The sequence below is a fragment of the Berghia stephanieae genome, chromosome 12 (genome assembly GCF_034508935.2).
Source record: "Berghia stephanieae isolate SIO BIC M18660-M18661 chromosome 12, UCSD_Bste_1.3, whole genome shotgun sequence".
Lineage (NCBI taxonomy): Eukaryota > Metazoa > Mollusca > Gastropoda > Nudibranchia > Aeolidiidae > Berghia > Berghia stephanieae.
The window spans coordinates 35228265-35255764 of record NC_088371.1 but is presented as its reverse complement, the minus strand read 5'-3'; the positions used below and the strand labels follow the sequence as shown (position 1 = coordinate 35255764).

Sequence of the window (27500 nt, the reverse complement as noted above, 5' to 3'; positions counted from 1 at the left end):
ATATGCGAAGGTACGAACTGTCAGTCACTTGGAATGGGAATGCTGCCCTCATTTTTGTCGTCGTCATCATCGTCGTCGTCGTCGTCGTCGTCGTGGTGGTGGTTTATTATGAATTTCGTCGTTTCCAGCTTGTTTTTTTTTAATGGTGTATAAGTAAATATTCAGTAAAATCTCGCTAGCTAATCCCCCCCCCCTCCCTCCCCACACCATCTTCGTTCTTTGTACATGTAATATCATCACCACCAACGTAATGACAAGCATGGTCTATCTACAGAAGAGCTCACTTATAACGAATTCGCTTGAAACCGCGAATGCATGTCTACCTACCTATGTATAACCTACGATAACCCATACAAGGTGTTGACAGTTATGCCAACAAACCGACAACTAAAAATAATTGTCATAATGCCTACATGATGAAACACCGGTTGGTAAAGGAACCTGCACAAGAAAGCTTATAATATTATTTTATCTAACAATTTGGACCACTTGGATGACCCCCATGCCTTACCCCACCCTGCCATGCTAACAACCATTGAGGGAGATAACTCTGTATGTGCTTGCCTTGACCTTTTCTATAAATTGGATTCAATAGTCTGATGTCGTCTGATGTCACGTCGCCCAGCAACGACGAGCAGCGTGGTTTTAAACAAAGGAAATTGGTACTTGTTATTCTTCATGCTGGCTAGAACTTTTCATATGTCATGTGATCAGAATGTATAAAAGTCAAAACATGATCAGATTTATAATGTTTTTCTCCTCTGGGTACACTTTTATGCTCGTCGGAGTAGTATTTCATAACGAGGTCCGCCATTGTTCCGATAGTTTAGAACCAGTAACTAGGTTACTATGCGTCATTACAAGAGAAGTGACGTCACGACTGTTGGACCCTATTGGAATGACCTGCAATCAAAACACGTTCACCAACAGTACCAAATACATCAACCGTATTAGTGCTATGCGTTAAGGCAAAATATTCGCCTGTTCTACCCAACCAGATGTATCGTATTAACGCACTGCATTATATAATTCAGAAAAGTGAGTGGACCAGGCACTTATGTTGGTAACAACAAGAGATGAAGTGAGTAGAAAAGTGCCAGAAGACAATAGAGAATAAACATTTTCGCGGCGGTGGTGGGGTTTGAACCTGCGACCTTATTGGTACGCACGACAACTCCGCCTGGCCGATGAGAGCGTGACTCTACCGTATGAGCTATCCACGAACACGTATCAAACTCAGGTCCTGTAACGTTTATAGTCTGTTAAAGGGACTCAAATCTAATCACCCAACTGGCGCTCTAAAAAAACAAAGGCCCGAGTGACGTCAGCTTCATTCATTCTGTAGATGGTATGCGCTTGGCTAAGGAGCTCACAACATTGCCATCCGGAAGTATAACGGACCAACACGCAAAACATTTCGTAACCATGATCGTTTATAGTCAGGTTAATGCAGTTTAGTGAGAATTACACATAAACGCGGTTGGCAAAAAACCACCCAAAAAACAAAAAAAAAAAAACAACCAAAAAACAAAACCCAAAGACCTGAGTGACGTCAAATTCGAAATATCTATAGTGTATTTAGAAATCAGATTGTTTGATGTCTTTGCCGTCTTACGTTTATCAAGGATTTCAATGGAGACGTTTGTACAAGAGGAAGAGGTGCGCACCAAACCAGAAAACATATTACGTGGACCCCGGATATAACGAAGCTGGTGTTCCTGATTTAGTTTCGCTATATCCGATGATTAAAAAAAAAAAAAGAATCAAAGTGCCGTTACAAACATACCCTACGCACAAATGCACATGCAAACATACACTCATAAGACAGAGAGATGAGAGAAAGAAAGAAAGAAAGAAAAAAACAAAAGAAGAGAGAGAGAGAGAGAGAGAGAGAGAGAGAGAGAGAGAGAGAGAGAGAGAGAGGAGAGAGAGAGAGGAGGAGGGAGAGAGAGGAGGGGGGGGGAGTGGAGGGGGGGGAGAGAGGAGGAGAGAGAGAAGAGAGGGAGAGAGAGAGAGAGAGAGAGAGAGAAGAGAGGAGGGTGAAGAGAGAGAGAGAGGAGAGAGAGAGAGAGAGAGAGAGAGAGAGAGAGAGAGAGAGTTTTGGATTTTAAAAGAAAATGTTCTTTGTAGAATTGCTGGGATTGTTGGTTCTCGGTGACTTCTTAATTGTTAATACTTTGTTCATTCCCTTGTCCCCTTTCTTAATCTTTTATTTGTTTTCTCAGTACACACACACACACACACACACACACACACACACACACACACATATAATATATATATATATATATATATATATATATATATATATATATATATATATCTCAATAAAATGATTATACACATGATACTCAATCTTTGGTATCACGCAATGTGTACTCGTTTGCAGGTCTGACAACCCAAATTGGTATAGTCTTCGTGTTGTAATGGAAATGTTCTCAAACCAAACCAAAATAAATGCTATTAGGCTGAGAGAGAGAGAGAGAGAGAGAGAGAGAGAGAGAGAGAGAGAGAGAGAGAGAGAGAGAGAGAGAGAGAGAGAGAGAGAGAGAGAAAGAGAGAGAGAGAGAGAGAGAGAGAGAGAGAGAAAGAAAGAGAGAGAGAGAGAGAGAGAGAGAGAGAGGGGGGGGGGGGGGGCTAGAAAGGGGTGGGGGGAGGAAAGAGTGAGAGAGGGACAAAGAGAGATAGAGAGAGAAAGAGAAGAGACAGGGTGGAAAGCGGGTGGGTGGGGGGTGGGGGGGGGGGGCACAGAGAGACGGAGATGAGAGATAGAAGGGGGTGGGGATGTGTGCGTGTGTGTGTTTGTGTGTGTGTGGGGGGGGGGGGGTGAGGTTGTTCTCAATACCAGATTTGGCTTAGTTTATCGAGTGTATTTTTGAATCAGTCTCGTCTTTTGTCTAGTGAGCGCCGAAAAATTATGATTAAGTAAGGCAAGCGTCAGACAGAAAAAGTCGCATGTCATGCGTCACGCGTTGCATTACTTTCCAGCGCCACTTCGCATTGAATATGAGATAGACTTATTGCGTAATATGTACAATAGCAACAAGTGACGAGTGGCATATAGCGAGCGGTATATGGCTTTCTCTCCTTGGCGCCGACTTTAAATAACTTGTCGGGCTACCATCAACAGAAAAATCAGATTCTTTTTTCTTTTTTTGTGCTCACGGTTCGTATTGTCCTCTTCCAGGCCAGGCGCTTTTAACTCCTTGCCGCCCCAATCAACTCAGGTGCCAATGAGTAGCCCACTCGACAATGTGCACTGATAGATATATGAATTCATGCACAAATGAAAGCCTAATATTAGAAAGGCGACTTGTATGAAATAAATGTATTCAGCCTATTGAAGTAATAACAATCCCGTGTATAAAACGCATTGAGCATGGTTATAATAAAGGACATTTCGGCCATTTTTATGCGTATTCATCTGATTTATGTCATTACTCCACCCAAACTCTTGGAAATCCCCTATTCATGTCTTATTTTTTTAAAAATCGTTGAATAATGTTTTGAACGCGTTGAATAAAATATTGACTCAACGATTGCACACTATTCCCGCTTATTCTATTAGCTTAAACAGTAGGTACGCAAAGACTGTTGATTGGCTATCTGAAATAATATTTTGGTACATATTAATAGAAAAGAAGCGTAAAAATATTATGCAATTCCAAGTGAAATTATTATGTAATGATGAGAAATAATGATTTCTATGAATAACTCGATTTCATTGCAAAATAAAGCCTTTTACAACATTGGTCACAAAATATCTAAGAGTTTTGAAGTGGAATAAAGATATTATTCTACCCCTATCCCTAAATAGTTATGCCTAATAAGGATATCAGGTTTACAATAATAATTTGTGACGTCAGATTATATAAATCGTTAAATTTTTGAAAAGAAAGAAGTATCATTTAAATATTTTTGAAAATGTTTTTTAATCAGAGATGACGAAATAGGAATTGATTGAGGAATAGAATAAAAGATTTCTTACACTCTTGCTTTTTGGAATTCGAACTTTGTTCCCAACGCACACTCGCAAGCTCGGAATTCCAAAAGGCAAGCGTGTAAGAATCGTATATTATTATTCTTTCATAGCAATGGATTTCTCAAAGTCGTTCCTTGAATCACACCATTAACACTCACCCGCAAGCTCGTGGTGTTAAGTGGTGCGCTCAAAATAAATAATTTAATAGATTCAAAGTAATGTGTATCTGCTTGCAGGTCTGACAACACAAATTGTTATGGTCTCATTGTTGTAATGGAAATACTCTTTAACCAACAACGCAAAATATTGTCCATTACAACAATGTTAAACTAAGCCCATAACTACGTTCTGTTATCAGACCTGCTAATATGTGCACCTCGTTCCAAAGCCTTTGAAGAATGTGATGATATTTTATTTATTTGTCTTTAATTATTTCTTTCTTTCATTTCATTATTTTATTATTATTATTATTTTTTCTTTTCTATTTTACAGATGAAGTGGTCGGCAGGGTGAGTTACATTTGCTTTCTAATGAAGTGCTTTGAGCACGTTTAGTGGATGTTGCCCTTCATAAATGCTCATTTTAAAACTGGTATAGATAGAAGTTGACGTCACTCACTTAAATTGTTTTTTTTTTTTTTTTTGCCATCCGCGTTTATGAGTAATTCTCACTAAACTGTATTAACCAGACTATAAACGATCATGGTTACACACAGTTTTGTGTGTTGGGCTTCCGGATGGCAATGTTGTGAACTTCTTAACCAAACGCATACTATCTATAGCTTGTATCACCGAGTAACGGTGGCATTTGCTTATTTGCAGATATGATAACCCAAATTGTTATGAGCTCATTGTTATGTTGTAATGGAAATACTTTTAAATCAGCGCAAATATTCCCTATTTCAACAATGTTGAATCAAGCCCCGTGTATTACGTTCGGTTATCAGACCTGCAATCGTGTTCACGTTGGGTAATTAAGGGGCCATAATAATCTAGAGACGGGATAAGGTAAGAGCATAACTACGTGCCTTGAGTACATGAGTATAGATAGAATGCGCTTGTCCAAGGAGTTCACAACATTGCCATCCGGAAGTATAACGGACCAACACACAAACTCTGTGTAACCATGAACTTTTATAGTCTGGTTAATACAGTTTAGTGAGAACAACTCACAAACGCGGATGGCAAAAACAATAACAAAGGCCTGAGTGACCTCATCTGCATACTATCTATATATTATGTGACCTATATTATATCTGTTTATAAACTGCGTGCTGTACGTTTTGCACACGAGTTGTGTGTACTCTATGGCACAGGTAGCTCAGGCAGCTCAGGCCGTGACCTTCGTTAACTCATGGCCTGATACTGACCAACAAATGATGTTAAAAGATAAGTCTTTGGCCACAAAAGAAGACAAATCGTGAGTTGTATTCAACAGTTCAACCAATGGGATCGTTTGTTTCCTTGACCTTTACAAGAGACAACACACTAGGCGGTCCACAATCCTAAAAATGACGTCAAAATTATATAGATAGTATGCGCTAGGCTAAGAAGCTCATAACATTGCCATCCGGAAGTATAATGGACCAACACACAAAACTGTGTGTATCCATGAACGTTTATAGTCTGGTTAATACAGTTCAGTGAGCATTACTCATAAACGCGGATGGCAAAAAAAAAAAAAAAAAAAAACAATAACAAAGACCCGAGTGACGTCATCTTCGAACTATCTGTAAGTCTTAGTGGCTCTTGGTGTCAAGCTAGAAGTTAACGATGGCTACCTCAAGCAGTGCCATAACGAATCAAAGAGCCCCTATTTAGGGTATTTGTAGCCAATAGTGAAGAAGCATCTTTCTTGGTCTTATTATTGTTTTAAAGTTCGAGTAAGGTGTCATACCGCAGCCTCCGTTAAAACACACTCAAAAAGTACCTACATGGGAATACACGACTTCGACAATCACCAACAGAAAATGAACAATAGAGATATGATGTATTTATCTAGTAGCCACTTATCGTATTGACCAATGGCGCGTAGCCATCGTTAACTTATAGATAGTATGCGCTTGGCTTAGAAGCTCATAACATTGCCATCCGGAAGGATAACGGACCAACACACAAAACTATGTGTAACCATGAACTTTTATAGTCTGGTTAATACAGTTTAGTGAGAATCACTCACAAACGCGGATGGCAAAATACAATAACAAAGGCTTGAGTGACGTCATCTTCATTCTATCTATAGATTGTTCGAAGATGACGTCACAAACACACAAAAACTATGTGTAATCTTGAACGTTTATAGTCTGATTAATACAGTTAAGTGAGAATTACTCATAAACATGGATGGCAAAAAACAAAAAAAAAACAAAAACAAAAACAAAACAAAGACAACAACAAAGACCCGAGTGGCGTCAACTTCATTCTACTATAGATAGAATGCGCTTGGCCAAGGAGTTCACAACATTGCCATCCGGAAGTATAACGGACCAACACACAAACTCTGTGTAACCATGAACTTTTATAGTCTGGTTAATACAGTTTAGTGAGAACAACTCACAAACGCGGATGGCAAAAACAATAACAAAGGCCTGAGTGACGTCATCTGCATACTATCTATATATATATTTTTTTTTAAACAATTTTTTTTTTATCAGTGTCAGGTTTTGAGTTTACAAAATATGTTTGAGTTTGGGCTTGCAAGCATCTAACACTTCAAGGTAAAGATGAAGAGGATAATGGAAAATTCGTATCTAGATCCGAAGTGAGAAGCAGAACAAACACGAGAGCAGCGTGGAAAAGTGAAAACACATGTTATTATAAATGAATAGATGACACACCAATGCCGCCGTTCGCTGAAAAAAAATAAAACAACCATATTTTAAAATGTGACCAGAAAACTCGTCCTTCAAATATCGATCGATTTAAATGACCCTCATCTTGGCTTCTTCTTCTTCTTCAAGTACCAAGTCTGTGCCAGACATCGGTGATCATGGTACGCCATTCATCTCTCTGATCAGATAACCTCAGAAAACTAATATTACTGTTCTCTTTCTTTGTCACCCAGCTGTTCAAACTATTCAAATATTATGTTTTTTGCCAAGATGAGGGTCATTTAAATAGATCGATATTTGAAGGACGAGTTTTCTTGCCTGATTTTTAGATATGAGTGTGTGTGTGTGTGTGTGGGGGGGGGGGGGGGGGGGGGGGGGGGGGGGGGGAAGGGTTCCAGAGAGCGTCAATTAACTGGTTAATATCACTGCAGGTGCGCGAATTAAATATTTAATTTAATTGAAATTCAGCTCTCTACTGCCTCTTGTACATGTAGACATATAATACCGTTTTAAGACGGCTGGTCACACTGTTCATTTTTATAGTATGTATTGACTCATACTTTTCTTTCTTTCATCTCTCTCAGAGACGCGGAGAGACATCGGTGAGTATAATCTTAAAACCACGTGACCCATGTCCCTAAGACATTCAACCCCCCCCCCCCCCCAAAAAAAAAAAAAAACAAACAAACAAAAAAACAAAAAACAAAACAAAAAAAAAACAAAAAAAAAACCAAAAAAAAAAAACAACAAAGAAAAACAAACAAACAAACATACAAACAAAAGAACCCAAACAAATCAACACCCCCCCCCCCCCCCCGCCAAAAACAAAATGAATAAAAGAAATAAAAAAGAAAAACACACCTATAAACACACATACACACACAAACACACACACCATTGTGTAGTATACTAAAAAAAAATGGTCAAGATGATGTATAAATTATAAATAATTACTTTTCACAATTGACATATTGGTCATAGGCATTCCAAGGTGTGTAAAACTGTCTGTGAATGATACAATACAAACTATGTGGTCTAGTGGTATGACACTCGCTTTCGGATCGGAAGGTCCTCGGTTCGAGTCTCGCGCTCGGTGCATAGTTGAGTCCTTGGAGAAGGCCCTTTACTCACATTCTCCCACCGTACTCAGGTGTAAAATGAGTACCTGGCCGTTAACAGCGTCGTCTTTGTCCGAAAAATTGTAATATCGCCTAACAGGCATTATGTCCTGTCCTACATGTTAAGGGACCCCTTGTAAAGCGCTTTGAGCACATTAAGTGGATATTGCGCTATATAAAGCTCATTATTTTTTTTTTATCTTAGATTTTGTAAATATTACCTATATTGTATAAGGCATTTAAAGGAGAATTCCTATATTCAGCCTTTATTAATAAGATAAGATAAGATAGCTGTGTTACATTTGTCCTTAGGGAGGAAAACAGCCATCATTGAATTTTTACATTAAGTACAATGGGTTTTGTGATACAAAGGCGCTTTGCCTTATTTGGACAGTAGTCGCCAGAGCCAGTAGGCATATGGAGCTGGAGTTATCCTGGTTTCTGTAGCATGAAATGGACAATAGTAACTGCTTGCTACCCTTTGGATAGGACGCTTATCTACCACAAAGAACTTTCTGTAGGATGAAATGGACAATAGTAACTGCTTGCTACCCTTTGGATAGGACGCTTATCTACCACAAAGAACTTTCTGTAGGATGAAATGGACAATAGTAAATGCTTGCTACCCTTTGGATAGGACGCTTATCTACCACAAAGAACTTTCTGTAGGATGAAATGGACAATAGTAAATGCTTGCTACCCTTTGGATAGGACGCTTATCTACCACAAAGAACTTTCTGTAGGATGAAATGGACCATAGTAAATGCTTGCTACCCTTTGGATAGGACGCTTATCTACCACAAAGAACTTTCTGTAGCATGAAATGGACAATAGTAAATGCTTGCTACCCTTTGGATAGAACGCTTATCTACCACAAAGAACTTTCTGTAGGATGAAATGGACCATAGTAAATGCTTGCTACCCTTTGGATAGGACGCTTATCTACCACAAAGTACTGTCTGCCAGCTAACCCAAAATCACTGCTGGGTGGACTGGTGGGGGGCTGGAAAAAATATAAAGATCTCCTCTTCACCCAAGATCAGTCTTGGTCTCTTTGCATGTGAAGCGAATACTCAATCAATTATAAAACATTCAAAACGTTAATACATTCACATAATTTGTGCGGCTATGCGGTGTAGTGGTACAACACTCACTTTCGGATCGGAAGGTCCTGGGTTTGAGCCTCACTCGGCGCATAGTTGAGTCCTTGGAAAAGGCTCTTTACTCACATTCTTTCACCGTACTCAGGTGTAAAATGAGTACCTGGCCGTTAACAACGTTGTCTATGTCTGAAAAAAAAATATGGTAAAATCGCCTAACAGTAACAGATGTCATGTTTTGTTATACATGTTAAGTGTTGCTGTTGGCCAGGGACCCCTTGTGAAAGTGCTTTGAGCATGTTTAATGGGTATTGCACTATATAAAAGCTCAATGTTTTTTTTTTGTTTTTTTTTTTTAAATATCCAGAAAGACAAGAGAAAAATACTCGGCATGTCTTAAGAAAGTAGTCCTTCAGAGCCATTAGTCCCATGCAGCCGGAGTTATCCCGGTTTCTTTAGCGTGAAACGGACAATAGCAATTGCTCGCTACGCTTTGGATCGGACGCTAGTCTATCGCAAAGAACTTTCCACCAGATATAACAGACCCAGCCACCCATTCACTACTGGTTAGACAGGGCGATCAGAAAAAAAATCTCGACTCCACCCGGGATCGATCTCGGGTCTATTTGCCTGTGAAGCGAGTGCTCTACCAACTGAGCTCTAGTAGAAATAAGTTCTATTAAGAAAATTTCTTTTGACATCAGATTCAATTTTGTGCACTCCTTGTCACATTATCTTGATTTTTATTAAAAAATTATTTTTTTTATTTCCTCTTCCACACAGAGCGTTCAAAGACAACAGTCTATGACTGGAAGTGGAGATAAATCAGGACCTGTTTACGGAGGGGCTGCTGCTGCCCAAGGAATGTACCAGGCTGTGAGTTGTTTTCACTCAAACACCAACACCTCCCCCCCCCCCCCCCCCCCAAAAAAAAAAAAACCCCAAAAAAAAACAAAACAAAAAAACCCCAAAATAAACAACAAAAATAAAAAAAAAAAAAAAGAAAAGAATCAACCCCCCCCCCCCCCTCCAACCCTCATAAAATAAAAGAAGACTACAAGAAAAAAAAATCCCCCCCCCCCCTCAACAAATAGGATAGAAGATTTAAAGAAATTTCTCTCATGGGTTGTGGAAGGGTATTCCGGAGTTTAGGGCCATAATACTGAAAAGAGCAATCACCATAATATTCTAACTTGCTTTTTGGTACAGATAATAGAGTGGTGATGCGGTGGGTCACTATTAAGTGATTTGTTATTTACCTACATTTTTTTTAGTAATGTCTTCCAAAGGAATATATTTGATGGTATCATCTGTTCCAAAGGGATATATTTGATGGTATATCACTTGTTCCAAAGGGATATATTTTATGGTCTATCACCTGTTCCAAAGGGATATATTTGATGGTCTATCACCTGTTCCAAAGGGATATATTTGATGGTCTATCACCTGTTCCAAAGGGATATATTTGATAGTATATCATCTGTTCTAAAGGGATATATTTGATGGTATATCACCTGTTCCAAAGGGGTATATTTGATGGTCTTTCACCTGTTCCAAAGGGATATATTTGATGGTATATCATCTGTTCTAAAGGGATATATTTGATAGTATATCATCTGTTCTAAAGATATATATTTGATGGTCTTTCACCTGTTCCAAAGGGATATATTTGATGGTATATCATCTGTTCTAAAGGGATATATTTGATGGTCTATCACCTGTTCCAAAGGGATATATTTGATGGTCTATCACCTGTTCCAAAGGGATATATTTGATGGTATATCACCTGTACCAAAGGGATATATTTGATGGTCTTTCACCTGTTCCAAAGGGATATATTTGATAGTATATCACCTGTTCCAAAGGGATATATTTGATGGTCTATCACCTGTTCCAAAGGGATATATTTGATGGTATATCACCTGTACCAAAGGGATATATTTGATGGTCTTTCACCTGTTCCAAAGGGATATATTTGATAGTATATCATCTGTTCTAAAGGGATATATTTGATAGTATATCATCTGTTCTAAAGGGATATATTTGATAGTATATCACCTGTTCCAAAGGGATATATTTGATGGTATATCATCTGTTCTAAAGGGATATATTTGATAGTATATCACCTGTTCCAAAGGGATATATTTGATAGTATATCACCTGTTCCAAAGGGATATATTTGATGGTATCGCCTGTTTGCAAGTATCAAGCATTTCCTATTTTATCTATTTTTACATTTCAGGGACCACCCGGACCACGAGGATCACCAGGACCAGCTGGACCTGCCGTAAGTCTTTCTATTTCACTTTTCTACTCCTCCTCATCATCATCATTGCCTTTTTCACCTTGGGTCAGGGTATAGGCCACAGACCAACAGTTTCCATCCTTCTATATCACCATCATCATCATTGCCTTTTTCACCCTGGGTCAGGGTATAGGCCACAGACAAACAGTTTCCATCCTTCTATATCACCATCATCATCATTGCTTTTCTCACCCTGGGTCAGGGTATAGGCCACAGACAAACAGTTTCCATCCTTCTATATCACCATCATCATCATTGCCTTTTTCACCCTGGGTCAGGGTATAGGCCACAGACAAACAGTTTCCATCCTTCTCTATCACCATCATCATCATTGCCTTTTTCACCCTGGGTCAGGGTATAGGCCACAGACAAACAGTTCCCATCCTTCTATATCACCATCATCATCATTGCCTTTTTCACCCTGGGTCAGGGTATAGGCCACAGACAAACAGTTTCCATCCTTCTCTATCCTGAGCTAACTTTTTTATCTCATTCCAGGTCTTACCACTTCTCTGTATATCAGCTTCTTTAATTCTTCTCCTATTTATATATTATTGTGGTCTAGTGGTACGACACTCGCTTTCGGATCGGAATTGTCCTGGGTTTGAGTCTCGCTAGGCGTATAGTTGAATCCTTGGAAAAGGCTCTTTACTCACATTCTCTCATACTCAGGTGTAAAATGAGTACCTGGCTATTGACAGCTTTGTCTCTGTCTGAAAAAAAAATGTGTACTATCGCCTAACAGGCTTCATGTCTTGTTCTACATGTTACGTGTTGCTGTTAGTCAGGGACCCTTTGCAAAGCGCTTTGAGCATGTTTAGTGGATATCGAGCTATATAAAAGCTCAAATTTTTTAATAGGTGTTATGTGTTTTTATAGTATTACCTCAGCCATGATTAGGATTGTTTGAAAGTATTTCTTTTTCTTCATAATAATTTTACCATTGTATGTTACTATAGATCTTTTGTTGATTGTATTTTGAAAACATCTAAGACTAAGAGTATCTGTTTGTGTCAAAGTAACGCTAATAAATTGAGTGTGTGACTCAATTTTATTTCTATCTGCAGGAATGTGAACTCCTCCAGAAATTGTAAATAAATATTTTTACATAACAAACATGTAACTATTATGATTTTATAAAGATTTTATTACAACAGTACACGTTTTGAGCAGCTATGGCCCCTCAAGCCGATAAAAATTGATAAAAGTCAGAAACGGGCGCTTAAATGACCTTATTAGTGTCGCAAGCGCCGTTAAACACCTAAAAAAAAAACAAAAACAAACAAATTTTTTTTTTTTTTTTTTTTTCAGGGTATTCCAGGATACCCAGGAGCTCGTGGAGAACCAGGAGAGCCTGGCCCGTCTGTAAGTAAACAGGATAATGATGATATATAACAATATAGTTTTTACTTAGGTGCCAAAGGCCCTAGAGACAAAATATCCTATAGGGAATGAGATTAGTGGAAGAGTAGCGTCCCTTGATTGGACGTCACCCATAGTCTGTGACGTCACCGGCGGAAAAGTTATTAGAGAGAGAATGTCATGTTGGTTGTGCGCATGAGTCTCTCGTCCTCGCTTCCGGTGAAAGCGGCTTGAGACACTTCAAAACCAAATTGACGTTCTCTCTGTAAGGTGATGTCCAATCAAGGGACGCTACTCTTCCGCTAATCTCATTCCCTATACTGGTACACCATGACAAAACCTGTTTTGTTATATAATTAAAGTTAAAATCAACTCCTCATTGAGACTGAAGTTTTGTTTCTAAAACTGGAAACAACTTAATTTTCTGAATTCTGATTACTTTTGACTTGAAACAGTAGAGCGCCCGACTATTAACTCAGTCAATCCTAACACCGACTATATCTGTATTTTTTCCCGGGTTACTTTTACCCCATGCCTATTTATTACATTTTTCTGAGACAAATTATAGGCGTAGTATCAAAGCTTATGTTTTCAGTTTTTGCATGTTAATGGTAGTTGAATAAAACTATCTGTATACATGCTCATTTTTAATATTTTTTTTCCCATTTTGAAAAGTAGAAAAAATCTCTAAGGCTGAGTGAGTGAAGCATATAAGTATGAGAGGTGATTTTGAGAAAAAAAAATATTTTAAAAAAATGCTTCTTCTGCAATACACTTAACATGTGTGTTTGGATCCAATGACTATTCCTGCTAAATAACAGGATTACGGTTTGTCTCCGTTGGTCACAAGGGTAAGGTAGATGTTGGGCTTTGATATAAGTGCATGGTGCTTGCACACATAAGTCAGACGCCCTCGATATGTATTAGATGTCTGGATATTTTCATGTTTTCTTTTTCCTTCATCCCATCCCCTCTCAAGATTACTTGGTGTATCTAACTGATGATGTTATACCATAACCTAAGTCTTTTTGATCAACGTATTTTCTGAGTATAGATATAATTCGGTTTTGGCCGTTATCTTTTTAATGGAATAATCGATGAGTATCACACAATCCTGCTTCTTGTTTAGTGTTCACGTTTGTATCATTTCATTACCAAAAGAATGTACCACTGTTATGACATAATAAAGGGATCATTAAGATGGAGATAGACACACCGCAAGTGAGCATATATATATGCGTACCATATCGTGAAATACAAGTTGGAGTAAAGTACGGATCAAGGCTCAAACCTATTAATGGTTAAAAAGCCAAAAGATAAAAAGAGGATGAAAAAAATTATATGAATTGATTTTGTACTATTTATTATTAAGTTGGGATAACTGAATCATGTAAAAAGCCAAGAGATAAAAAGAGGGTGATAAAAATATGTTTTGATTTTGTACTATTTATTATTAAGTTGGGATAACTCAATCATGTAAAAAGCCAAGAGATAAAAAGAGGATGATAAAAATATGTTTTGATTTTGTACTATTTATTATTAAGTAGGGATAACTCAATCATGTAAAAAGCCAAGAGATAAAAAGAGGATGATAAAAATATGTTTTGATTTTGTACTATTTATTATTAAGTAGGGATAACTGAATCATGTAAAAAGCCAAGAGATAAAAAGAGGATGATAAAAATATGTTTTGATTTTGTACTATTTATTATTAAGTAGGGATAACTCAATCATGTAAAAAGCCAAGAGATAAAAAGAGGATGATAAAAATATATTTTGATTTTGTACTATTTATTATTAAGTAGGGATAACTCAATCATGTAAAAAGCCAAGAGATAAAAAGAGGATGATAAAAATATGTTTTGATTTTGTACTATTTATTATTAAGTAGGGATAAGTCAATCATGTAAAAAGCCAAGAGATAAAAAGAGGATGATAAAAATATGTTTTGATTTTGTACTATTTATTATTAAGTTGGGATATGTCAATCATGTAAAACGCCAAGAGATAAAAAGAGGGTGATAAAAATATGTTTTGATTTTGTACTATTTATTATTAAGATGGGATAATTCAATCATGTATTATCAATATTAGGGTTGAGGACTTCGATAATTGTCTATCTCAGAGATAACAACATTCATTAGTTGTGGCTTGAGTTTTACTGTCAGGATGCCCTCCCTGAGCAAACACTTCCCATTTATCCGGGCTTGTGACTGGCCTCACAAGGTGCTGGGTTGCACCCCATAAAGGGACGCCCAAAGACTAGATGGCGGGATAAGGTAAAGGATGATATGAAAGAACTGGGCCTGGAGGAAGGTGATGCGCTGAACCGAGATGCATGGAGATGTGTCATTCGTTATGGCAACCCTGCAAAATGCGGGATAAGCTGAAAGAAGAAGAAGAAGAAGAAGAAGAAGAAGAAGAAGAAGAAGAAGAAGAAGAAGAAGAAGAAGAAGAAGAGATAACAACATAACTATAACAACAATGAATATCACAACATTATGTTTTTTTTGGAGTGCAGGTGTTGTCTATTGGGTGATGTAGAACTATTCTATTGATTGATTCATGATGCTGATAGAATAACAATCCATACAATGAGGTCAGTATGTTTTTTTTTATGAATCCAAATGTTTCTCATCCGTCTCAAAATGAAGTGTATGTTCTGTTTTTTATTATTTTCTTTCAGGGTAACCCTGGACAACGTGGCTTTCCTGGACCCCCTGGACCCCCAGGTCCTGAAGGAGACGAGGGTTTGCCTGGAGAGATTGGTTTGCCTGGCGGTGTTGGACCTGCTGTAAGTCTTGTTGAGTTGTCATGAATTTCTGTAAGTCTTGTTGAGTTGTCATGAATTGCTGTAAGTCTTGTTGAGTTGTCATGAATTGCTGTAAGTCTTGTTGAGTTGTCATGAATTGCTGTAAGTCTTTTTGAGTTGTCATGAATTGCTGTAAGTCTTGTTGAGTTGTCATGAATTGCTGTAAGTCTTGTTGAGTTGTCATGAATTGCTGTAAGTCTTGTTGAGTTGTCATGAATTGCTGTAAGTCTTGTTGAGTTTTCATGAATTGCTGTAAGTCTTGTTGAGTTGTCATGAATTGCTGTAAGTCTTGTTGAGTTGTCATGAATTGCTGTAAGTCTTGTTGAGTTTTCATGAATTGCTGTAAGTCTTGTTGAGTTGTCATGAATTGCTGTAAGTCTTGTTGAGTTTTCATGAATTGCTGTAAGTCTTGTTGAGTTGTCATGAATTGCTGTAAGTCTTGTTGAGTTGTCATGAATTGCTGTAAGTCTTGTTGAGTTTTCATGAATTGCTGTAAGTCTTGTTGAGTTGTCATGAATTGCTGTAAGTCTTGTTGAGTTGTCATGAATTAGACCTGCTGTAAGTCTTGTTAAAATGTCATGAAGTAAACCTGTTGTAAATCTCGTCACGAATTAAATCTATTGTAAGTCTTGTTGAGTTGTCATGAATTGCTGTAAGTCTTATTGAGTTGTCATGAATTAGACCTCCTTTAAGACTTGTTGAAATTTCAAATTTCAAATATTAAACACTGGAAGTCTTGTTGATTTGTCATGATTTAGACCTGTAAGTCTTGTTAATATGTCATGAATTAAACCTACTAGAAGTCTTTGTCTTGTTGAGATGTCATGAATGAGACCTGTTATAAGTCTTGTTGAGATGTTATAAATTAAACCTGTTGTAAGTCTTGTTGAGATGTCAGGAATGAGATCTGTTATAAGTCTTGTTGAGATGTCTTAGATTAAATCTGTTATAAGTCTTGTTGAGATGTCATAAATTAAACCTGTTATAAGTCTTGTTGAGATGTCACAAATGAGACCTGATGTAAGTCTTGCCGATATGTGACGAATGAGACCTTTTGTAAGCCTTGTTAAGATGTCATGAACTAAACCTGTTGTAAGTCTTGTTGAGATGTCATGAACTAAACCTGCTGTAAGTCTTGTTGAGATGTCATGAACTAAACCTGCTGTAAATCTTGTTAAGATGTCATGAACTAAACCAGCTTTAAGTCTTGTTGAGATGTCATGAACTATACCTGCTGTAAATCTTGTTGAGTTATGAGGCTTTGTCATCTAATGGTATGGCTTGAACTTCAGCTAAACCTGTGATATTGTAAAGCTGTAATTATTGAAATATTCAAATGTTGTGTCGCCTGTGCAGTTTGTTTGTTGGTTATGTTTACTTTTATTTCTTCTGTTTTCTATTTCAGGGAGAAAGTGGCAGCCCAGGTATGCCTGGTATGGGTGGACCCAAGGGACATAGAGTAAGTATGGCGGGTTGGAGCCTCAGTATTGATGTTTGTGGAGGTGGTGGTGGTGGTGTAAACGTTGGTGGTGGTGGTGGTGGTGTAAAGGTTGGTGGTGGTGGTGGTGGTGTAAACGTTGGTGGTGATGGTGGTGGTGGTGGTGTAAACGGTGGTGGTGGTGTAAATGTTGGTGGTGGTGGTGGTGGTGGTGGTGTAAACGTTGGTGGTGGTGGTGGTGGTGGTAGTGTAAACGTTGGTGGTGGTGGTGGTAGTGTAAACGTTGGTGGTGGTGGTGGTAGTGTAAACGTTGGTGGTGGTGGTGTAAACGTTGGTGGTGGTGGTGGTGTAAACGTTGGTGGTGGTGGTGGTGGTGTAAACGTTGGTGGTGGTGGTGTAAACGTTGGTGGTGGTTGTGGTGGTGGTGGTGGTGTAAACGTTGGTGGTGGTGGTGGTAGTGTAAACGTTGGTGGTGGTGGTGGTAGTGTAAACGTTGGTGGTGGTGGTGTAAACGTTGGTGGTGGTGGTGGTGTAAACGTTGGTGGTGGTGGTGGTGTAAACGTTGGTGGTGGTGGTGTAAACGTTGGTGGTGGTTGTGGTGGTGGTGGTGGTGTAAACGTTGGTGGTGATGGTGGTGGTGGTGGTGGTGTAGGTGGTGGTGTAAACGTTGGTGGTGGTGATGGTGGTGGTGGTGGTGGTGTAAACGTTGGTGGTGGTGGTGGTTGTGTAGGTGTTTGTGTTGATTGTGGTGGCGGTGTTGGTCATACTGATGATGACGATGATGATGATGGTGGTGATGATGATGTTGATGATGATGATGATGATGGTGATGATGATGATGATGATGATGATGATGATGATGATGATGATGTTGTTGTAGTGGTGGTGGTAATGATAATGATGATCATAATGATGGTGATGAGGATGATGATGATGATGCTGTGATGACGACATATAAGAACATTCATTTAACTGATGAAAACTGACAAGCCTTTGTTTGTTTGCTTAATTAATTTACTATGTATTTTTCTTTGTACAGGGTTATCCTGGAAGAGAAGGCAAAGAGGGACCACGTGGAGCACCGGGAGAAAAGGTCTGTTGTTGTTATTTGTACCTTCTCATTACACTGACAACAAACAACATAGGTTGATACATACAAAGTGTGGCTATGTGGTCTAGTGGTATGACACTCGCTTTCGGATCAGAAGGTCCTGGGTTCGAGCCTCGCTCGGCAGCGCATAGTTGAGTCCTTGGAAAAGACTCTTTACTCACCTTCTCTCACCATACTCAGGTGTTAAATGAGTACCTGGCCGTTAATAGCGTTGTCTCTTTCGGAAAAAAAAAAATTTGTATTATTGCCTAACGGGCTTCATGTCTCGTTCTTTATGTTAGGTGTTGCTGTTGGTCTGGGACCATTTATAAAGCGCTTTGAGCATGTGTAGTGGATATTGCACTATATAAAAGCTCAATACAAAGTTAAAATTTCAGAAATCAAAAGTTATAAGATTACAAATGAAGACCACAGGGGAAAAACGATCAAAGTCACATTTTTCAGCTTTTGAGGAAATCAAAATTAAAGTTTGGAAACCCATTGAAAACGCCACATGATAATATGAATTGAACTGAACGTGAATTACTAAACTTATATATTTTGACCACAAGTCAGATGCATAAAAAAAAACCAAGCTCTTGGTCAAGCTCTTAGAACAGTAAGTGTCTTTTGGACTTTGATCGATTTTCCCCTGTGGTCTTCGAATAGAATCATCTTGGTAGTTAAATTATGGCCTATAATTTTGTGCTTTGTTCTTTAAAATATTTGTTGTTTGACACCTAGCAGTGTTTGAATAGTTGGGTCTGTTATATCCGGTGGAAAGTACCTTGCAATAGACTGTCTGTCGCCTTATCCAAAGTGTAGCAAGCATTTGCATTGTCCTTTTCACGCTAAAGTAAAAACTAGGATAAACTCAAACTCTCATGGGCCAATTATCGTTGAAGGACTACTTTTACAACTCGTCCATACTTTGATGATTGGGGTCCTGGGTTAGATAGACTACATTCATATGGCAGAAAGTACTTTGCAATTGACTGACGTCCTATCCAAGGGATTTTAAGCAATATCTATTATCAGTTTGATGCTTTAGGGCCGTGGGTCTATCTACAGGACAATATATTTTTTTATGAGATTTTTTTGGATGTGCATCAATTCAGAGAAAAGGATGACTTACTTACCTACTTAAACCTAGGCCTTTTGCTTCCCAATAACCTGATTGAGGTGCCTGAGCTGCCTCTCAAATTACCTGTGTCACTGTGTCAATTCCTTCCGTGCGGCTATGTGGTCTAGTGGTAAGACACTCGCTTTCGGATCGGAAGGTCCTGGGTTCGAGCCTTGCTCTGCGCATAGTTGAGTCCTTGGAAAAGGCTCTTTACTCACATTCTCTCACTGTACTCAGGTGTAAAATGAATATCTGGCTGTTAACAGCGTTGTCTCTGTCTGTGTCCGAAAAAGGTTGTTATACCGCCTAACAGGCGTCATGTCTCGTCCTACATATTAAGTGTTGCTGTTGGCCATTGACCCCTTGTAAAGCGCTTTGCGCACGTTTAGTGGATATTGCACTATATAAAAAAGCTCAATTTTATTTTTTCCACAGTTTGCAGTCTTTTACTGTGGATGCTATGTCAGAAAATGATAGAGGATGATAGTTTCGAAATATGTTTTAATTTGAATTACATTACTTACTTACTTACTTAGGCCGCCCCTTGGGGTGCCCAACATGAGCCACAAGTCTTCGCCATTCGCCTTGGAATTACATACCTAACTTTTTCACTATTATGATTTTATAAAAATTTTATTACAACAGTACACGTTTGAGCAGCTATGGCCCCTCAAGGCAGATAAAAATTGATAAAAGACAGAAACGGGCGCTTAAATAACCTAAATAGTGTCGAAAGCGCCGTTAAACACCTAAAAACAAACAAAATAACTTTTTTTCTTTCTTTCATAATAGGGTAAAATGGGCCAAGCTGGAGACGCCGGGACTATGGGACCTATGGGCCCTCGAGGTGCCCCAGGTGACAGAGGACGAGATGGTGCTTTGGGCCTTCCCGTGAGTTCATTTGCTTTATTTGCTACCGTGCAGCAGGAATAGCCCCACCACACATCCGGAGGGAAACTCATGCCCAAATACAAAAATACAAACAGGAAATGGACCAGAGACACCCCCTTTATGACCACAATTGCCCCAAAAGCAGGCTCAAATCAAGGAAAAGCTTCCTCACAATAGAGAGCCTTCACCCAGACCACTCAGCATTCTTCCGCCTGGACAAATGGGTAGAATGGGACAAGACAGCAAACGGTTCCCTCCAGCCCCAACAGAAAAGCTCCCAGCAGGCACAGACCTCAAGAGAAAAGACTGGGTGGCGTTGAACAGAGCTAGAGCAAAGGTGGGAAACACCGCCACCAATCTCTTTAAATGGAAAATCTCACCGGGCACTGAATGCCCATGCGGTCACCCCGGACAGACCATGGACCACATCCTGTCCGAATGCATGCTGGGACCTCACTGCACCAATGCTGACCTGAGGGAATGCAACCAGACTGCCCGGGACTGGCTGACTCACTGGCGCGACAAGATATGATGATGATTTGCTTTATATACTGGACATTTTTCAGTGCTGATGGTTTTCCTCGGATCCGCGGAAATCCGCGCTTTTTGTGTCAGAAGAGGAATTTCCTCCTTTTAAAAAATGACACTTTCCTCAATCAAATTTTCTGGCTTTGAGATAAGATATTGATGTGTGGTGGAACAAACTGGTGCAGTTTCCCCACTATCCAGAAGATAGCTAGAGTAGTTTATCATCTCAATGGCTCTAAAAGTGGGGGGTTAGTGAAGTAAACATGTGGCGTAAATAAAACCATTCATAATTTTCCTCCTTTTTCCCTTTTTGTCACCATCAGCACTGATTTTTTATATTGGTAGAATACGGAGATAAAACTATGACAAATCAGTTGCCATATTTCAAACATATAATTTTTTATTAATATATTTATATGTGAATATTGCTGTAACGAGTTGCTCTATAGTTGCTTATAACAGCAATATGTATGTATATAATTATATATATATTTATATATATATATATATATATATATATATATATATATATATAATATATATATATATTCATAATAATAATAATGATAGTAATAATGATGAAAACAATAATAATGATAATGATATCGATGATAAAAATAATAATGAGGATGATAATACTAATAATGATGATGATAATAATAATAATAATAATAATAATAATAATAATAATAATAATAATAATAATAATAATAATAATATAATAAATAATAATAATGATAATAATAATATAATGATAATAAAATTTATTTATATAGCGCCCAATCCCATGGACAAAACAGCTCTAGGCACACAAAATTGTAAAACATCATTATAAACATGTTTGTACACACACCCATTTATACAAGCCCGTAGGCTACACACACACACACACACCCTCACAAAGACAGACGCATTCACCAAAACGTGCATATGCGCATACAGAGACGAAAATATCTAATGATAATGATATCGATGATAAAAATAATAATGAGATGATAATACTAATTAATGAATGATATAATAATAATAATAATAATAATAATAATAATAATAATAATAATAATAATAATAATAATAGTAATAATAGTAATAATAATAATAATAATAATAATAATAATAATAATAATAATAATAATAATAATAATAATGATAATAATAATAATAATGATAATAATAATAATAATACTATCATCGAGCACTGAATTAATGGCAAATCTAAAAATGATAAAATTATTTTTACAGATTAATTTATGAATGACTTGCCAACCTGTCTTAAATTAAGGGTACCTAATTCTATTCTATTACCCGTTGGCTGAAAAAAGATTTGTTTCGATCTATGTTTATTTCCACAATACAGTAGTATCGTAAAATAATAGACGACTGACTGTCTGTTTGCAATAGCCTGTGTTTCTCCGCAAATATTGCGGGTTCTCCACTAATAATTAATAATTAATAATAATAATAATAATAATAATAATAATAATAATAATAATAGTAATAATGATATTGATAATGATGATGATAATAATAATAATAATAATAATAATAATAATAATAATAATAATAATAATATTAATAATAATGCTAATAACAGTAATCATAATGATAATAATAATGATACAATATGTCGGGGTTTTATTTAATACTTTCCATCCTAATTTTCAAAACAGAAAGGGCTGCCACGCCCCTTTGATGTTATTTCAGTGTAAAATTTAATTCAGTCTTTCAAAGTATTTTAGCATCACATATTAGACCTGGAATGAGATTAAAAAGTTAGCTCAAGATAGAGAAGGATGGAAACTGTTTGTCTGTGGCCTATACCCTGACCCAGGGTGAAAAAGGCAATGATGATGATGATTACGATAGAGAGGGATGGAAACTGTTTGTCTGTGGCCTATACCCTGACCCAGGGTGAAAAAGGCAATGATGATGATGATGATTATGCCATACTTTTTAAATCTTTAGATTGTTAAGACACACAATGAAAACCCCTTTTGCAGCGAAACACCAGACAAGACTTCTCTCCTCTTTTTTTTTTTTTAATGATTGATGTTGTATAATAATTATTTTTTCAGGGTTTGAGAGGAGCAAACGGGAACCAAGGCAACGCTGGCCCAACTGGAGCAATCGGTGCTCCTGGTAATATGGGATTCCCTGGTGCCCAGGGTATGAAGGTACGTGACCTCTATGATTAGCATACTTAACCTATGTCGTTCGGGATTAGATTCCGAGTCTTGAAGTGCTACGTGTGGCCAATCTTGTTATACGGATGCGAAAGCTGGACTACAAATGCAGAAACACAAAAGAACATTGAAGCTTTTGAAATGTGGTGTTTGAGAAGGATGCAGAGAATATCGTATACTGCACACAAAACGAACGAAGAAGTGCTAAAACAAACATACCAACAAAGGAAACTAATGCCCTTAATAGCGGATCGACAACTATCCTTTTTCGGACACATAGTAAGGAAAGATAAGAATGAATACCTGGCAAGTTGTGGAAAAATACCTGGTAAACGCGACCGGGGGAGACAAAGAAAAACACTCATAGACCAACTGAAGGGCTTCACCAACCTAACAATCCAAGAGCTGTTTGAAAAAGCAAGAGACAGGGAGGAATGGAGAGAGATAATTCATGCAGTATCCGAAGCCTGGACCAGGCATGGAACCTATAAGAAGAAGAACCTATGTGGTCAGTGGTATGACACAGGGTATGAAGGTACATGACCTCTATAATTAGCATACTTAACCTATGTGGTCTAGTGGTATGACACAGGGTATGAAGGTACATGACCTCTATAATTAGCATACTTAACCTATGTGGTCTAGTGGTATGACACAGGGCATGAAGGTACGTAACCTCTATAATTAGCATACTTAACCTATGTGGTCTAGTGGTATGACACAGGGTATGAAGGTACGTGACCTCTATAATTAGCATACTTAACCTATGTGGTCTAGTGGTATGACACAGGGTATGAAGGTACGTGACCTCTATAATTAGCATACTTAACCTATGTGGTCTAGTGGTATGTCACAGGGTATGAAGGTACATGACCTCTATAATTAGCATACTTAACCAGAGTCCCCGGCGGTATAACCGGGTTAGGGAGTAGGTGGGACCCCTTCCTCTTAAGGTGCAGGAGACAGAACCCACCGGTGAGTGGTACACGCTCTGCTCCCCACCCACCTCACACTCATTCTGCTGTGTGGTGTCTTCTGTATGTCCCTACTATACTTAATCCTTACTTTACTATAACCTATATCCTACTGCCTTGTAGGATGTCGTCATTGGCTTGACAAAGAGTAAACTGCACACAAACTGGCAGTAGGCAATGGGAAACCGCTGCTGTACTTTCCCAAGAATATTCATGATGGCTGATTACTCATTAACAGATAAGAGCGTTTTCTGAGGTTATCTGATCAGAGAGATGAATGGCGTACCATGATCACCGATGTCTTGAAGAAGAAGAAGAAGAACCAGATTTGTTTTTTTTATATACATTATAACATCCCTTTAGTAGTGCAATGACACTTATGAATAACAACCCCTGGATAGTGGCCATGACCTCTAGTCCCACACTTTTTATTTGCTATATGTTATTAGTAATAAAAATCAGAAAAAAAAAGACATACAGTTCAGTGAAACCCTTGTTTAGGGAGTGCTCACATATTACGTCATCAGTGGGGGGGGGGATAAGAGAGGGTTGGGGGGGGGGGATCTGCCAAGGTCAAGTTGGTGTATAAATAATGTTTCCCTTATTCAACGTCTCTGCTCTCCATTTATCATTGTCATACTTGTGCGGCTAGGTGGTATGACACTTTCCTTTCAATCGGAAGGTCCAGGGTTCGAGACCTGCTCTGAGCGGTGCATAATTGAGTCCTTGGGAAAAGCTCTTTATTATTTACATTTTCTCACTGTACTCAGGTGTAAAATGAGTGGGCTATATGGTCATTGACAGCATTGTCTCTGTCTGCAAAAATTGTATTATCTCCTCTTTTTACTCATATTTCGTAATATACTCTGGTTAAGTTGAATTCTGGCTAATAATAGTAACAGCATTGTCTCCAAAAAAAAACATTGCAACATCGCCTCATATGCATCATCAAGCCTCCACCTACATGTTAAGAGTTGCTGTTGGCTTGGGACCCCTTGTAAAGTGCTTTAAATACATTCAAGTAGATATTGAGTAATCTCTTACAGTTACATAGGGCCCATGGAGCCAGAGTTTAACCCGGTTTCTATAGCATGAAACGGACATTAGCAATTGCTTGCTTCCCTTTGGATAGGACACGAGTCTACCGTAAAAGTACTTTCCCCCAGATCTTAAAAAAAACCCGGCTACAAATATCGCTGCTGGATTTACAGAGGGGTCAGAAAAAAAAATGTTGACTTTATCTCAGTCCCTTTGCGTGTGAAACGAATGCTCTACCAGCTGAGCTACTGGTACCACTTATCGTAGATATTGCTTTATAGATTTAACCCCCTCCTTACCACCCATAGGAAAATCGTCACATTTGTTACGATGCAGCCAACAGTTTTCTCATTCCATTTTCTTTTGTCTACATCATAATATTTGAACAAAAATGTTTCCTATAGTTAAAGTATAATATTAACACTGTGTTGAAGAGCTCGTTTAGCAACTAAAAATATGCATAGCAAGAACTACCAGATTTTATGTTTCAGTGAAATAAATATATTTTTGTATAGGTTGGGTGTGAAGTTTTGGGGAAAATCCGGAAAATGATTTCTTTTGTACATCATAATATTTGAACAAAAATGTTTCCTATAGTTAAAGTATATTAACACTGTGCTGAAGAGCTCGTTTAGCAACTAAAAATATGCATAGCAAGAACTAACAGCTTTTGTGTTTGAATGAAGTTTTTGGGGAAAATCCGGAAAATGGGCCGGTAAGGACAGAGTTAATCTACAAATATTTACTTTTGTCTTCATTCTCTAGGGTGACCGTGGATTTCCAGGCCAGGCTGGATCAAGCGGCCCTGTTGGCCCTGCCGGGTCCGATGGAGTCCCTGGAGCACCTGGAAACCCTGGTCAAGCTGGACCAGCTGGAAAAGACGGAGGTCCAGGAGTCAAAGGAAGCGCGGTAAGGAATTGGGTTGGGTTGGGTTGGGGGGGGGGGGGGGGGGGGGGGGGGAGTGATCCGTTTTTTTGCTACATTGATACTCAAATCTTCCTATCTGTATTTATTTTTTAAAATTTCGAATTGCATGCACAATTTTAAAGAGTTTTGACACAAAATTATCATTGCAATTGTTTTGAAGGAGAACACACACACACACACACACACACATATACACACTAAAGGCATTATGCAGATTTATCAATATAAAACGTTCTTTGAATAGAAATAATTTGTAAAATATTGTGCAAGGCCAAAAAATCTTGAGGATGACTGCCAAAAAACGTTTAGTACAACATCAATAGATCAAGATGCCCCCCCCCCCCCCCCCCCACCGAATTGCAAGTGAATCTTAAGCCTGAGACTCAAAAAGCCTTTGTTTTACACACACACACACACACACAAACATACACACACACACACACACACACACACAAACATACACACACACACACACACACACACAAACATACACACACAAACACACAAACATACACACACACACATATATATATATATATATATATTATATATATATATTATATATATAATATATATATATATATATATATTATATAATATATATATATATTAATATATTATATACATATATCATATATCATCATCATTATCATCATCATCATCATCATTATCATCATCATCATCATCATCATCATCATCATCATCATCATCATCATCATCATCATCATCATTATCATCACCATCCACCATTATTTAAATTTCAGGGACCCATGGGACCCCCAGGGCGGCCTGGATACACCGGCCCCCCCGGAGCACCTGGTGATGATGGAGTGGCAGGAACTATGGGACTCAAAGGCGCTCCAGTAAGTAAATATATAATATAAATATATGCTATTGAATAATGAATTGATATAGCCCCTAACATTCACAGTTATCGATCGTGCTCTGCAGGTCTTACATGACTTCTATAGATAGAATGAAGATGACGTCACGCTGGTCTTTGTTATTGTTTTTTGCTATCCACGTTTATGAGTAATACTCACTAAACGGTATTAACCAGACTATAAAACTTCATGATTACACACAATTTTGTGTGTTGGCCCGTTATACTTCCGGATGGCAATGTTATGAGCTTCTTGGCCAAGCGCATACTATCTATAACTAGATAAGCACAGATATTATCGTTATTCTTATTCTTCTCCTTCTCCTTCATCTTCTTATCATTATTATTTAAGCCCTCCCTGTGGTGCGAATGCTGTGCAACTGTATTTAAATGTTCCACGTGCTCGCAGTTATTTTATTTTGTTTTAAAAGTTTAATATTCATGTTCTCTATGACAGATGTTTCTTCGTTGTGACCTAACAGGCAACTGGTACTGTATCAAATGGAAATACAGTTCCAGTTGACCTACTGGGTAAATATGAGCATTGAGTTTGGTAATTCTATGGATAAATGCTTTATAAAGTCGTCCTTCAGAGCCATTAGGCCCATGGATCCAGAGTTTATCCCAGTTTCTATAGCATGAAATAGATAATAGAAATTGCTTGGTATCCTTTGGATAGAACACGAGTCTATCATAAAGTACTTTCCACCAGATCTAACAGACCCAACTACCCAATCACTTCTGGGTGGACAGGGAGTCCAAAAAAATTTTTTGACTTCGCTGGGATTGATCTTGCCCGCGAAGCAAATGCTCTAATAATAATACATGACATATAACGCGCATTTTCATCACTGGGTGATGCTCAATGCGCGAAACAATAATATAGTGACATTATTATACAAATGAAACATTATAC

The 27500-nt window shown here is 38.1% G+C and overlaps 1 protein-coding gene across 1 annotated transcript in view; it reads left to right on the top strand.

Moving 5' to 3' along the window:
• The window catches only part of LOC144958239 (uncharacterized), an 86245-nt gene that overhangs the window by 3748 nt on the left and 54997 nt on the right, over positions 1–27500 (top strand). The window contains exons 2-13 of the mRNA XM_078890074.1: positions 4475–4491; positions 7397–7414; positions 9814–9906; positions 11273–11317; positions 12647–12700; positions 15384–15491; positions 16915–16968; positions 17987–18040; positions 19953–20051; positions 22655–22753; positions 25540–25683; positions 26466–26564. Of these exons, the coding sequence (XP_078746200.1) occupies positions 4475–4491; positions 7397–7414; positions 9814–9906; positions 11273–11317; positions 12647–12700; positions 15384–15491; positions 16915–16968; positions 17987–18040; positions 19953–20051; positions 22655–22753; positions 25540–25683; positions 26466–26564 (884 nt within the window). The remainder of the gene's footprint in view (positions 1–4474; positions 4492–7396; positions 7415–9813; positions 9907–11272; positions 11318–12646; positions 12701–15383; positions 15492–16914; positions 16969–17986; positions 18041–19952; positions 20052–22654; positions 22754–25539; positions 25684–26465; positions 26565–27500) is intronic.